The sequence below is a fragment of the Sorex fumeus genome, unplaced genomic scaffold (assembly GCF_029834395.1).
Source record: "Sorex fumeus unplaced genomic scaffold, SorFum_2.1 ptg000165l, whole genome shotgun sequence".
Lineage (NCBI taxonomy): Eukaryota > Metazoa > Chordata > Mammalia > Eulipotyphla > Soricidae > Sorex > Sorex fumeus.
This window is the reverse complement of record NW_026606222.1, coordinates 2,690,293-2,705,536: the sequence shown is the minus strand read 5'-3', so window position 1 is coordinate 2,705,536 and position 15,244 is coordinate 2,690,293. Positions and strand designations below refer to the sequence as shown.

General features: G+C 48.7%; 1 protein-coding gene across 1 annotated transcript in view; it reads left to right on the top strand.

Annotated features, from left to right (window-relative positions):
- The window catches only part of HAPSTR1 (HUWE1 associated protein modifying stress responses), a 29,541-nt gene extending 16,961 nt beyond the window's left edge, over nucleotides 1–12,580 (top strand). Inside the window, exon 4 of the mRNA XM_056107423.1 lies at nucleotides 10,216–12,580. Within this exon, the coding sequence (XP_055963398.1) occupies nucleotides 10,216–10,460 (245 nt within the window). The 3' untranslated portion in view covers nucleotides 10,461–12,580. The remainder of the gene's footprint in view (nucleotides 1–10,215) is intronic.
- Nucleotides 12,581–15,244: the final 2,664 nt, after the last annotated feature.

Sequence of the window (15,244 nt, the reverse complement as noted above, 5' to 3'; positions counted from 1 at the left end):
AGTAAGAGACTTTTTCAGATCCACCCGTAGTCATCTAGTCATCGTTTACGGTTCTGTTTACCTTCCTGAGTCTCCCTTTGCTAGTCATGCCTTTTCTTGGAGGGTGCTTTGCTTCTTTGACTTCTCTGGCCTTTCCCAGGGTCACTGACTTAGATCTTCGCAGGGTGTGGGCCTCAGGCTGTTCTGTCAGGATGTCACAAGGGCCTTTGTCTTAGAGTTTCAAAGTGAACTCATCTCAGTGGCAGTAGATGTGTGTCTCCTCTGGAGCAACTCAGCAGGGTGTGTGTGTGTGTATGTAAAATCAGATTCTGGGGAATCCCTGGGAGTGTATAAAATATGTGATTAGAAGACTTCCTATTCTCTTGAGGCCTACACATAAAACAAGTGGATAGTTTATTTTAATGTCACGAACATGGTATGTGTAAGATGCTCTGGGGTCAAAAAGACACTTCATAGGACCAGCTGCCACCGGCTGCCATGGGTTCAGGAAAGGTTCCTTGAGGAGATGGGACTCAGACTCTTGAAATAACTTTCTGCTTTTCTAGTTCTGAGTTGACCCATTCAAGAGTCTTTTTCTTCTAAGACAGTGAAAGAAATCTTTTCATTAAGAAAAAGCTTTTGGTCTGCAAAACTCGTCCAAGGGTTAATGCACTTAACCTTGTACAGGGCCAACTAGGGTTCAGGACCCAGCACTGCCTTTGGTCTCTTGAGCACCACCAGGAGTGATCCCTGAGCACAGAGCCAAACATCAAAAAGTAAGAATAACTGGTTTTCCTGGTGCCATAGTGTGAAGAGCTCTGTAAGGGACTCTTGGGCTTTGCTGTTCAACGTTGATTACCTCCTTGAGCTGTTTTGTACCACACCCACCATTGCTCAGAGGTTCCTCCTGGCTCTGTGCACAGGGATCACTCCTGGCAGCTCTAGGGAGCATATGCGATGCCCGGGACTAAACCCAGATTGGCCTCATGCCAGCACGCAAGGCAAGTGCCCTCCCTGCAGTTCGAGTGCGCCAGCCCCTCCTGGAGCTTTCTAAGAGCTTTTTACTGTTTCTCTTTGGTCTTTGTGCTGAGGCTTTCCTTCATTTTGTGTAAAACCTGAACAGTGCTGTCCCTTCCCCCTAGGTGGGGGTTACATTAGGGCAGGGGCCTTGCCTTAAGACTTCCGACTTGAGGGGCTGGAGCGATAGTACAGTGGGTAGGACGTTTGTCTTGTACGTGGTCCACCCGGGTTCAATTCCCAGCATCCCAGATGGTCCCCTGAGCATTGCCAGGAGTAATAACTGAGTGCAAAGCCTGTACATCATCAGACGAGACCAAAAAAGCCAAAAAAAAAAAATGGGCTTCTGATTTGAACTGAACCGAGCAAGACCCTGGTGTTAGGAGGTGGTTTGAAGATCCCAGGTTTAGTGTCCTGTTAGTGAATGGCCACAGCCCAGTGGGAGCAGGGCACCTTTAGACAGATCGTAGACTCCCAGGGACCTGAGATCAGGGGAGAATCTGGAACAGGCACTTCCAGATCACTGTTGGGACTTGGGAAGGAAGAGTTTGTATTTCGGTGTTAACTCGGTGTCACGCATCCCAATTAGAATGTGCTCTTGTCCAGTCCTTTAGACGGCCCTTAGTTTGGATTATTTTGTTAACAAAGGATTCTTCGGCCCCGATTGAACAGAACGGTTAGTAGTAGAGTAGATCTTCAGATCTGTCTGATTAAAGAGGCCACTGCCCCACTTCCTGTCTCAGTGAAGAGTTTCCCCCTTTCATGGAGGTTTCAAGTTGACCGGAGTGTTTCTCCGCGCTGTGTTTCTGCTTCGTCACTGCAGCCCCTGTATTACTTGGGGCGAGATGAGCACTTCTTGAGGCAGTCTTCCTTTGTGAAAGGTGATTTATTCAGAAGTTGATTTGTTCGTAGAGGAACAGACGTGCCCTACCACAATCCAGGTTGCGTGTGTTTGGCCCACTGTGGGGTGCTCTCTTGTGCTGCCCCCATGGTCTTCCCGCGAAGTGGCCTTTTCAGTAAGAGCGGCCTTTCCATCCAGTTTCCCCTCGGAGGGAGGGATGCTTGATTTCATTCATTGGGAACTAGTACTAGAACTTGTCAAGATCCCGAGCTTGTTAGTTGCGGATGTGAATTAATGAAGTGGGTCTTTTTCTCTCTGTACTGCTTGAGAGAGCTAATGCTGAAGATAGGAGAGGCCTTGGCTTCAGAATCTGGTCCCATTCAGATTTATTTCTCATTCAGATTTATTTGTCATCATAGAGGCGAGGTGGAAAGGGACCCAAGTAAGAAGGGGGGCCTGCATTCTGGGGTGGGGTGCCGGGACATGGATGGAGACTCACCCCAGATGGAGAGGAAGGGCTTGACCCATTTGCGATCTTCTGCAAAGCCTCTTATACTGATTCAGCTCCTAGTTGTCTTCCTAGTTTTATGGGTGGTATTGTCTTTTTTTTTTTTTTTTTTTTTTTTGCTTTTTTGGGTCACACCCGGCAGGGCACAGGGGTTACTCCTGGCTCATGCATTCAGGAATTACCCCTGGAGGTGCCCGGGGGACCATATGGGATGCTGGGAATCGAACCCAGGTCGGCCGCGTGCAAGGCAAACCGCCCTCCCCGCTGTGCTATCACTACAGCCCCAGTGGTATTGTCTTTAAAACATCAGATACACTTGGTATCTATTCAGAAGGTTGGTTTTGTTTCGTTTTTCTTTTTGCCCACACCCAGTGTGCTCTCAGGGCGTACTCCTGGCTCTGTTCTCAGGAATCACTTCTGGCAGGGCTTGGGTGGCCCTGTGGGGTTCCAGGGATCAAACTCCTTCCTCACTGTCCTATTTTGATGACAGTTTTGACAGCGCTGAGAGGTTTGCCACATACCTGGGTTGTCTGTAAAATTCATCGACTCTAATTAATTTAAGATTCCAGCCGGATCTGATGTAGGCTCCGAGGACAGCTGTTGATGCCATTGGCATTTGATTTAGGAGACGCTTTGTCCAGTTTTAATTTTATGTTCCAACAAGAGGCTTGGGTCTGCATTCCTGTGTCCAACTTCTAAAAGTAAACGAGGTAAACTCAAGCAGTCTAACCTGGAATGTGATAGGAGTTTTTGGTTTTGGGCCACACCCGGCGATGTTCAGGGCTTACTCCTGGCTCTGCATTCAGGAATTACTTCTGGCAGGACTTAGGAGACCATGTGGGATGCTCTGGATCAAACCATCTCTATTTTGTGCCCCCCCCCCCCCCCCGATATTTTTTTAAGAAAGGTTCTTTTTTTTTTTTTTTGGTCATTGAATTCCACCCCCCCACCCCCCAGTTTTTGGGCCACACCCAGCGGTGTTCTGGGCTTAATCCTAACTGCTCAGGGTTCACTTCTGGCCTGCCTCAGTGACCTTATGGGGCTGTGGGGATGGAATCCAGGTCATCTAAGTACCCTGCTCACTGTATCCTCACTCAAGCCTTTCCCCATCCCCCCCACCTCCTTTGTTTCTTTTTCTTTTTTTCTTTTAAAGATAAGTCTTGGAGCAGGAGTGGTGGAAGCAGCTCTTTAGTGTCAGAGTCTAAAGCCTTTTTTGGTGGTTTGAAACAATTTTGCTTGTGGATGTGGCCTGGAGAGCTATAATTGGGTGATTAAAATCTGTTTGTGAGGGTGCAGTGGGTCCCTAAAAAGAAAAGACACCTCTTGGCATTCTGGAGCCTTTGTGCTGTGCAGCACAAAGGTTGGTTTTGTTTTGTTTGGGATCTCACTTAACTGAAGTGAGCAGCTCCCAGGCATTCTGTTGGAGGCCCGTGGCAAGGGGTGGTGATACAAAGCTGAACATAGGAGCTGCGAGGGGCTTCTAGTGAACTAGAACCTTGGCAGTGAACTGGAACAGGGGTGGAAGTCTGGAGATCAGGCCAGATCAGGCCTCAGCGGTGTTGGCAGTTGGAGTCTTGGCCCCACGATCGGTTCCTCCTGGTTTATGTATGTGGTGGTCCCCGCAAAGTTACCAAGTCACAGCACAGGATTCTCCGTCTGGATGTCCATAGAGGACCTTTCTGTTTGAGGAGTACAAAATCAGAGAGGAATTTTTCCCTAGGAAAAACCAACCATAAGGCAAGCCCTAATGTGTCAACCCAGAAAACTGATTTCTGGGTTTCTGGAAAACTGGTTTTAGGCAGCCTCATCCAAATTCGATCCTTTCCCCGCAGAGCCTAGTTTTTGTGGCGTTGGTATCTTTTTAAAATATTCCTTGGCCCACTGTGTGGAAGTGGTGCAGGAGAGAATTACCAAATTCTCGGGAGGGCTAATCTTCCTGGTCACGTTGGCGAACACGTCGATCCTCTAGTGCTGTGGCGAGAGGATGAAGGGTTTGTGCCTGGTGCTTGCTCTCTGCTCTTCCCCGTCAGCCCTTATCAGAGCAGCCTAATACTTAGAAACAAGATTTTGGCGGCTAGCAAGTATTTAGGTCATGCACCTCTTTGAATTGCGTAGCACAAAAGTTGGGAGCTTTTCTTTCAGAGGACTCATTGCATCTGACCTGGGGGGTGCCTATCTCTTGGCCTTGCCAACCCTTTGTCCCTTTGCTCACTCAGCTCAGCCTGGGGGGCAGGGGGTTCTGGACAGTCTCTAAATGCTGCCAGCCTGCATCTTCCTGAAGTGCCAGAATTGTTCATAGCGATTTCACAGTAAAATGTTAAAACTTGGTGGAAATGAAAATGTAAGAGATTAATGCACCGAGGCGATCTCATCTCTTAATTGCTTAAAATGGATAATTTTAAAGAATCCCTCTTTAATTAAACTTCTCCGAAGCCTGGAATTTCTACATTATGCTCTTTGTTCAAATTCACCAGAGAATAAAAACAATTAATGCAATTAAGATGGCATTAACATTTTAAATTAAAAACTGTTTTTTTTTTTCCTATAAAGTTAGATGTTAGCTGCTACTGAAGTTTCTGGACATAGTACTTGACTCAGACTTTCAAACATAAATCGATAAAAATGATGCAAAATTGTCTTCACTTTGCAGTTTTTATAAAATTGTGTTGGACTTTTTTTTTTTTTTAAACAGCTGTGTAAAGAGGCCATGTAGTCATGCCTCATGGACAGTTTGCTTGCTTAATAATCTCTTGGTAGTTATGAAGCAGTCTAGCATTGGAATTTAATATTTTTCACTAGCTTTGTAAATACTATTTTCTTGGAAAAACAACTGAGATTAACACATTAAGTATCTTGTTATCCCACGAATACAGAGATAACTGAAGTTCAAGTGTTTGGTGCATTTGCTGCCAGCCTTTTCTTGAATGTATGAATATTAAAACTATTTCCTAGTTGAGATCATACTGCATATATGGTACTGTATCTTACTTTTTCTCTTTTTAACGTCGTGAGCATTTTTCCCCATGGCATTAAAACTGTCTTTGAGAAATGGAATACAAAGTTTTGGGCTGTCAGCGTAACTGAAAACTGTTTTCCTGGTGTGACACATGTATCTTTGTAATTGGTTTTATTTAGTGTGCTTTACTTCAATAAAAATTCAGTATTACAATTTACAGATCGGGGTGGGGAGTGCTTATCTACTTAAACTTGCCAGAATCTTCCGGAGAATTTCTTGTATTTTCAGTGATCGGACTCCTCCTCCCTCAGTACATTTGAACACACACTTCCACACCAGTGCTTGCTCCTTCCAACCTCGGAACGCCCTTCCTGCCAAGAGGCAGTTCTCCCTTTGAGTAGGGCACTTCCTTTGAAATTCAAGAGTGCGTTTCCTTAGGCTGCGCTGGGGGTCAGGATGCTAATCCTTTGGTTGGAGTGACCAGGATTTCAGGTCCTCTCTGTGGAACAGGTGACACAGCGCTGCTCGGTCTCCCCCTGCCCCCTGCCCCCTGCCCCCTGCCCCCTGCCCTCCGCCCTCCGCCCTCCGCCCTCCGCGCGCTTACTGCTGGGGAGGCAGGGGTGTGGGCACTGCAGCCGCTGCAGAGGAGGGGAGAGGCCCTGGGTTTGTGTGCGCTAATGATGTGCTGGGGAACCGGCATGACGTGTAATTAATTCTGGAAACAGGATTTTCCTTACTGCCCTGAGCAGGCACTTGAAATGGACACAGTAGCCCTGTGCGACTTGTAACAATTTGCCATGTAACTGAAAGTTCTATAACCCGGTCTGTAACTTTGTTTCCGCTCCTGTGGGAGCTTTCTTTTCAAAGTATGATAGAAGCATCCTAAACTTTCTCTTCCCCCCCCCACCCCCCTGCACTGATTATTCAAAATGGACTCGAAGCTTTGAAGCTGCTTTTTATGCTGTGTTAAGCAACTGAGACTTTTCCTGTCTAATCAACATAACTTTGTTCTACTTTTGTGAATTGATATTCCCGTAGCCCTTTTGAAAAAGTGTGTTTTTGGTAGAAATGAAGCTGTATGCCCTCCGGGTGTACAACTTAAGTTTTTAGTTTTGAAGCATGTGTAGATTCCCTGTACTTGTATAGGCCTAATTGTTTATGTGGCTTAGCTAAGGTTTTCGAAAGCATCTTCTAGTGGCTGTCACTGGTTTACAAAATAAAATCTGGGCTGTTTAAAATACATTCTTTTTTGGTTGTTAATCTCATTTTTTGGGGGGGGGGCACTTGGAAGTCTTTTGGGGGAAGATTAGAATTCAAGCCTTAAAGGATGTTTGAGTGTTGGATAAAAAATAGTTATTGTTGCAACTGTGACTTATTTTTAGCTGTCAAACTGAACCCTAAGCCATAGCCAACAAAAAGATGGTGGATTTCCTGCAGTTCCTGGGTAACTTCCAATTGACAAAATTGATGTTTGTGCTCTCTTGGAGAACGGCAGTTGTAATAGTCGGAAACATCAGCTGGAGGCTTTATGAGCCTTTGCATGTGACACACCTGTCACTGACTCCAGCTGACTCCTGTATTAACAGGAGGAACTTGGGGTGGGTGTTGAGTTCTTTCTGGTTTCAAGTGGGTCAAAAAGATCTTGAATAATCCAGTTCATTGCTCCAGGCCCAAATTTTGCAGTAAAATGGCCCTAGAAGCCCCTGAATTTTAAAACAGGTATGAGAATGTCAGTGTGTAAAGTAGTATTTTTTTTTTTTTTGGATCACACCCAGTGATCATACCCAGGCCCCAGTAACGTCTCCTTCATCCTAGCCCTGAGATTATATTCAAGGCTCTTTAGGAGAATGAGACCCATCATTGTTACTGGTATTTGGCATATTGGGTACGCCACGGGGAGTTTGCCAGACTCTGCCCTGTGGGCAGGCTACATCGTGCTCAGGGCGCTCCTGATTCTGCTCAGGGATCACTCCTGGTGGGGTTGGGGCGCACACCCACCCGTACTCTGTATTGCTCTGACCCTTCAAGTAGTACTTTTAATGGTTTGATATTAGAAAAGAAAGCATAGCTCTCATCCCCAAGAAGCTTATAGTTTTAATGGAGAACTTCGAAAAAAAATGCTAAACATTTGGGAATACTTGTTTTAACTTTGATGGCAGAGTCCAGCGGCCGTCAAACCTGAGCTTATTTCCTGATTTGGGAGAGGAAACGCACAGCTTTGCGATTCCAGTGGATTCACAGTGAGGGGTAGGACTTTGAGGGTCCATCTCTTGTTCTGCAGTGGCACAAAGGTAGATGCAGTGTAGCACGTTGTATCCATTAGAGTTGAGAAGACACAGTCTGTAGGAAAAGACCACTTCTGAGCCCCATAAGATCAGCCCGAGAGACTTCTTCTTGTTGAGACACTTCTTCCCTTGGAGACCTTCCTGTTGGATTCCCTTGACTTCGACAGGGCTGTGCAGTTCTGTTTCCTGCGCTCTGAATAGCCAGTGGGGTTGACCGGCCCGTAGGCACCCTTGAACCTCAGGAGCAGTGTCTGCCCTGTGGCACCAGTTGGGAAAAAGGGATCAGATGAAGGGCTGTCACCTTGGGTGACCCCAACCTGTTAATGGGCCTTAGAGAGGCCACAGAGGAGAAAGGGCTGGCAGGCTGGCGCACAGGGAGGACTGGGTATTTCAGGCAGGAGGGAAGAGAGCCAGCGAGAGACGAGGGCAGAGAAGTGGGAGAAGCAGAAAGGCGGCTCCGGGGGGGCGGGGTGAGCCAGCAGGTGTTGGCAGGGAAGCCTTCTCCGGGCCTGCCAGTCATTTGATAGCCAGCCAGAGCAGGAGGGAGCAGGGTGCAGAGAGCCCAGGCTCCAGACCCCGCAGCCAGAGTAGAGCAGAAGCAGGGGTTCGAGCTGGTATCGGCTTTTGCTTTCTTAGCTGTGTCACCTTGGTGACTCGTCCAACCTTTGGACCTTCTCAACCGAAACTTGGAGATAAGACAGGTGCCATAGAGCTATTTTGAGGATTGTTAAGTAAGGTGGCTGAGACAGAAAGTAGGATTAGTGCTTCTCGTTTTGATTTCCCTTTCTCTGAGGGCCACGCGCGGCTGTGCTCAGGGCTTACTCCCCGCTCTCTGCTCAGAGGTCACTGACACCCCTTGTGGGGCTCACCCCATAGGGGCTGCTGGGAGTAGGAGCTGGGCCGCTTCATGCAAGGCCAGCACCCTTGCCGCGGTGCTGTCTCCCTGGCCCCCGTTATTTAAAAATGGGCACCAGTCTTCGGAAAGTTTAGAGCGGAAGAGATTCTTGGGTCCCCTTTGGGGGAAGAAGGGTGCATCCTCCTTCCTTAGGGAGACCGTGAAGGAGCGCTGATGGGCACTTCGAATTTGGAGTGTCGGGAATTCTGGAGATGGATGAACCGAGCGAGAGGCATGGGAGCAGCAGAGGCTGCCGGTTGAATGTTGGCCGGCACATACTGAGGACAGCAGATTTTTGGGCAGGTATCCTAAAGGAATACCTTTACTTTTTCAGCTACGTTACGTTTGTAGAGGTCGAAGAATAGGCTCCAACCAAAACTCCATCTAAGCTTTTCAGGTCTAAGCCCTGTTCATGGGAAGCATCCCCCTACCTCATACTACGTAAATCAGTCAAGTGATACATGAAGTCTCTGTGTGAGGCTATAGAATAGCAGAAAGGGAAATATAAAGAGAAATTAATAGGGAAATAGCTCAGAGAGAGAGAGAGAGGGAGAGAGAGAGAGCGTGTTTGTGTGCGTGTGTTGTTTTGAGGCCACGCCCGATGGTGCTCAGGGATCACCCCTGGCAGTGCTGGATCCCGTATCAATTGCCATATCAGTCAATTGCCGGGGATCGAATCTGGGTTACCCGCATGCATGGCTTCTCCACTGCACCGTCTTGCTGGCCCCCGGTTGGTGGTTTTGTTTTTGATTTTTGTTGTGCCCTTGCGTATTACTCCCGGGGGTGCTGGGGATCAAACCCGGAACTCTACACGTGACGTGCCTGCAGTGCATTGGGCCGCCTTCCCTGAGGTTAAGTAGTTTTTCTGCAGCTCGATGGTTTGTATCCTTGTTTCCCCTTGCTTCTCACAGATGAACCCTCGACATCTCATTGAACACATTTGCTCCCTTGACTGCCAAAGGAGTAAAGTTTGCTTTTACGGGTTGGGTAGATTTTGGAATTAATCACTTTTATCCTTGCAAACAAAGCAGCAAGGCCAGTCTGTGCCCTGTCCTCTTTCCCAGCGCATTGTAGATGGTTCTGAACAGGCAGTCCTTCAGGGAGGCTTGTGGACAGAGGACAGACCTTGGGTGATAACCCGATTTGTTCAAGGGCACACACACTTTGTACTTGGTGAGTGGCATGCTTTTAACAGTGACTCTTATGTACTGTTTGGAGTGATAAACCACAAGGTCGCCATATCGACAGGATGGTGAGATCAGGCCTGGGAATGATTCCTTGTTTTCCTGGTGTGCGCACACAAATCCAGGAACCCACCAGGATCCTGAAAGGAAAGAGCTTGAAATTCGGTGACTTTGGACAGCCAGAATATAATACCCCGTGCCCAGACTACCTGTCCTCAAGCTGTGGCTTGCTTGTAGTCCTTCCAAACAAGTGTGGCAGAGGAGGCCTCCTGGTTCATCTGGACACTAGCGTGGTGCTTGCCACATGGCTAGTGGCGAATAATTGGCAATTACCAGGATTGTTAATATCGGTAGTACGATCAATAGCACGTCACGTCAGAGTCGGATGACCCCCACGGTCCCAAATCGAACTTGAGCGCTCCCCGGTGACCCCTTCCAGAGAAAACAGGCCAATGCCCTTTGACGCGATGACATCATTGAAAGTAAAGTGGGTTGCTTTCAAGAGGGTCAACTAATTGAGCAACTCTAAACCCTGTTTTCTTCTTCCTAGGTCTTAGTGGTGCAATGGCTAGTATAAGCGTGCGTTCGAGTACCCCGGGCTCTCCTACCCATGTAAGCAGTGGATCGAATGCTAGTCGAAGGAGAAATGGACTCCATGATGTCGATTTGAACACTTTCATATCAGAAGAAATGGCACTCCACTTGGACAATGGTGGAACTAGAAAGCGTACTTCAGCCCAGTGTGGCGATGTCGTTACAGACTCACCAACCCATAAACGCAACCGAATGATCTAAACCACAGGCATTTTCACACCCACCATGCTGCTTGAAAGCCACGTGATCCTCAACATATACTATGATTGCAAAGGAAACATGAGGCCATCTTCCCCGTTCACTGTTTCAGACACGTGAATTCTCTAGTGGTTGCCAGCCGAGGAAGTTCTAGGTCTTTTCAGTGGCTGCCTCTTGTAAACTCTGGCTTTCCTAAAACTATAATCCTAGCAGAGGACATCAGATACCGTGTACTGTCGTTAGCAAGATCATCATAGGCAAACATATATCCGTTCCAAGGCTAAAAAGTGACCTTAACTGTATTTATTCTCAAAGGGAAAGGAAATAGCAGATGTCTATTTGGTTATAGAACACTTTTTTTTTCTTTCTTTTTTCTCTTTTCTTTTCTTTTCTTTTTTTTTTTGGTCCATTTCCTGCTGTGTTGAGTATTTTGCTTCAGCAGTATTGCTAGGTACCTAAACATGATCTCAAACCCACGATTCGGCTTCCCCATCAACTCTGCAGGCTCCATCCTGGGTCCTAGCGGGGACCGCGTGCAGCTTCCGGTCACTCAACTGTCCCTGTGTCTAGCCAGGTCCCCAAGCGGTTCCTCCTGCTGGCGATTGTGATGTCAAGAGGTGCGATGATGGTCATGCAACTCACGCTATGGAATCAATACACGGAACTCTTCTCGGATTCGCTTTGTGTGTGTTGTGCTCTAAAAGTTAGTAACACCCTGAAGCGGCCCCGAGAATCCCCGCAGGCTTGAAATAACTCCAGTTTTCAGACCCGGGCTACTCCCCTGGCGGAGTACTGACCTGACGGTAAATGTGAGCGCATAGACTGCGAGGTCGTGAACGTCCCAGACGGGCTGCCCTGTGGGTCCAGTGGCAGTGCGAAGGGGGAGGCGGCTGGTGGGAGGGTGGCGGCCCCTGTAGCCTTTCAGATCCTGTTCTCCCAGTATCCCCAGGCGCCCCGCTTTCTGCAGTCTCCACTGGAACGGGAGGGAGAAAGGGTCTTTTTACCTACTGCTGATGCGATACCATACGTAGCAAAACCAACTTCCCCGCCCCTCTCCCGGAAGAGCCTTCTGGGAAAGATGGAGCCGCATGGAGGTTCTCTAGATTTTAGGTAGTCCTAAATAAAAGTTCTCAATAGACTCTTCTTTTGAGTAAAATATAAGACCTCTTGTAGTAGCTACAATGTTTTAGAGCATGTTTCACCTTCATTTTTACTATCTCAGACTCAAGGATAGTCTTTTTTAGATGAACTGATGTCAGCCTGCCAGGTACTGTAATTTATTCTATCATATTATATATCGAGTAGGACAGTGAAAAATGTTTCCTTGCAAACTTGTAGTCCAGTATCAGTTATTTCCTGTTTTTAAAAAACCATTGCAAATCAGCGTAAGGGTTTTTCCAGTAATTACAGCACTTTGTTAAAGTTTGCGATTTCTTCCGCCATTTAATAATCCCTTTCTGTGAAGAAACTTGGCTGAGTTAATCTTAACACTCATTGACAGGGTGGGGGTGTGGACGAAATGTTAGAGACGTGTGAACTGAAGTTCTGTATTCATTATAGATAGAGCCCTTATTTAAAAAGCCAGTTCCATACTAAATCTAGCAATGAAAGATATTTCTAAATTTTCGCAAAAGTGGATCAGTTTTTTTTTTTTTTGGTTTGAATATAATAGCAGGAAAAATTATAGCCGTCTGAAACAGACAAGCCTGTGTATTAATGAATACTTTGCCGCTTCCTTCTGAAATATCCCGGGAATGCATTTGCAGTTAGCCTTGTTTTTCTGTCACTGTAAATTTAAATTTTGGAATTGGGGCTTGGTGGTAGGGAGCGCCGCGCCCAGGTGGCCCCAAACCCCCGTTTGTCCAGGAGTCGAGACCGAGGAACGCATATTTAATCGCCCCTCTACGCCTTGGTTCTGGTCCTTTCTCCAAGTTGAGTAACATTCTTCCTCTGGGTTTTGTTTCGGTTGGTGCTCTGAAGCATTATCTCAGTACCCTCTAACGCGGATTGTCAAATTTGATAAAACACGTGCCATTTTCTTTGGTAAGAGAAAAGCAGGTCTTCATGTCTGCCAGAACGTGATTTATATGCCTTACTGGCTCCATTAAACTTTTCAAAAACTTTAGCATTTGGTCCTTTCTTTGCACTGCATCGAATCCTGAACGCTTTCGGTCACCTAAGCCCGATTTCCTCCCGGTTCTCTCCCGGGGCTGTGTCCCGCTACTGAGCACAGAAGAACGGGACACGGAGTGTGGAAACGAAGACGCTTTCTCCCCAGACAGCTCCATTCCGACCTAGACTTTTGAAACGCGTACCGTTGTGCTGTTCGGTGCAGAAAACAGATGACGGCCAAATGCCCATCTGTGTCGCTCTTGGGGAGGTGGCGGGGGGACTGGCTCCCGGGAGCGGGACTGGCTGTGTCTTGCAACTCGCCCGTGTCCTCCGTGAGAACTCGTCCTCATCGGAAGCCTCAAGCCACTTGGATTTTTCTTCATGCTCGTTCTGCCTGGCAGCCTCTGGCACGAGTGGGTTGGGTCCCTCGCACACCGCAGTGTTCTGAGCATGGCTGAAGCACACAGACTGTGTGTGTGTGTGTGTGTGTGTGTGTGTGTGTGTGTGTTTGTGCGCGTGCGCTCAGGGCTTAGTCCTTGCGGGAGTTTGGGACCACTTGGGGATCTGGGGGTCGAACCCCGGTTGGCCTTGTTTAGAGCGAGTGCCCTGCCCAGTGTCTTCTCTGTCAGCCCCTCCAGACTTCATCCTCATGTTAGTACTTCCCAGAGGAGAATGAGCAGCCCAGAGTGGGTGAAGCCGAGACCTGCAGCCCTGCCCTTCACTGTGGCATCCTAGAACCAACTGAAACCCACCTGGGGCTTCCCCCCTCCGAAGAACACACCCAGTGGAGCTTCTGGGTCGCTGCTGCAGTGCCCGGGTCCAAGGCCCTGGGTCCTGTGGCACACAGCCTCCGTGCCAGGCAAGCACCCGAGCCTTGGTACTGTCTCGCTGGCCCCGAGTAACTTGATTATAGTCTAAGGAAGTTCAGGCTCTTTCAAAAAGAAGCTCGAGGCTTAGAGGTAATACAAAGGGGAGGGTGATTCCCTTGCCCGTGGCTGACTTGGGTTGGGACCCTGGGGTTCCATATCATCCCAGAGCCCGCCAGGAGTAACCCCCCTCAATAGGAACTGGGCTTCTAAATTTCTCTGCATTTCCTAACCGCTAAAGCTTTACGATCTCCGCCTTGACGCTGAGACTTGGGCCTTGGGGGCTGGGCTAGTCACGCTGGTGGTGGGAGGTGGTGGGAGGGGGCAGGAGGGGGGCGGGTGGGTGGGGGAGGGGGAGGCTTCCCCACCTTCTGGAGCAGGGAAAGGTGCGAGGTGGCAGATAACCTGGAAATAGGACCCGGGGCAGACAAGTTCATGATACGTGATGATTCCTCGTTTCCAGAGTGGGTCACCGCCTGCCATTTCATCCTTCAGATTGAAATGTGGGTGTCCAGTTTGAGGTTGGGGATATTTGGAGAGGGATCTCAGACCCCCCTTTTATTGAAACACCGGAAGCAACCTAAGTCCCCTCTTAGTTCAGAGGTGATGGTTCCGAGTCCCTTCTCCCTCCCTCCTTGCTAAGCCTGGACCCCAGGCTAGATCAGATCCTCCCTGAGATGTGTGCTGGTCGGGGAGGAGCAGGCTGACGTGTGTCTCACTGTGATACTCCTGACCTGATGAGATCCAGGCCCTCGGTTCCTGTCCAGTGCTTGGCACTTTCCCTGTAACACAGGAAGGCGGAACGGTACAGCACAATGTTTGTGGCTCCTGAGAAAAGTGTCCCCCCCCCCCCTTGGGTCGCACTCAGCGATGCTCAGGGGTTACTCCTTTCTTTGCACTCAGGAATTACTCCTGGCGGTGCTTGGGGGACCCTATGGGATGCCGGGGGTCGAACCCGGCTCGGGCGCATGCAAGGCAAACTCCCTCTCTGCTGTACATCGCTCCGGCCCAAGTGGGTGGTTTTATTGGTGGTTCTTCCACGTTTCCTTTGGACTTGGTCCCTGAGTCTTCCAGCAAGACAGTGGACTTACAGCCCGGCAGCTTCCCTCGGCTCTCCACAGACGTCACATGAATGGCGGAGGTACCTTGTGATGTGCGTTCTATGGTGTGGGTGGCGCTTCTGGTGCATGGTGGGTCTTGTGGCAACAGATGCTCCGGTGTCTGCAGGTGAAGTCAGTGGCCAGAGGAAATGCACACGTGACTCATGGGTACCGAAGTGCTTCCAGCAAGGGGGCTAGGTCTTCTCCCTCCTTGGAGTCAAGGCAGAGCCCAGCCCTAGCCCCTGCCCATCCTTATGCTGGGCCCACACCAATGCAGATGCCTGAATTCATTTGCTTTTTTTTTTTTTTTTACTTTTTGGGTGACACCTGGTGATGCACAGGGTTACTCCTGGGTCTGCACTCAGGAATTACTCCTGGCGGTGCTCAGAGGACCATATGGGATGATGCTGGGAATTGAACCCGGACTGGCCGCTTGCAAGGCTGGCCTGCCTGCTGTGCTATCGCTCCAGCCCCTCATTTGCTTTCTTGCATCTTCGTCTACAAGAAAACTTTGAAGTCAGGTGTTTTTGGATGCTGGCTCGGCTGCCACGGTAAGTTCCTGGGGCTCATTCCCCTCTCCTGTGCGACCAAGCTGAAGGGAAGGAAGCTTAATCTCTTACAGGGTCCTCTGACATCGGTATGGAGAAACCCAGGAGACGTATGCGTGTGTGGTGTGTGTGTGTGTGTGTGTGTGTGTGTGTGTGTGTGT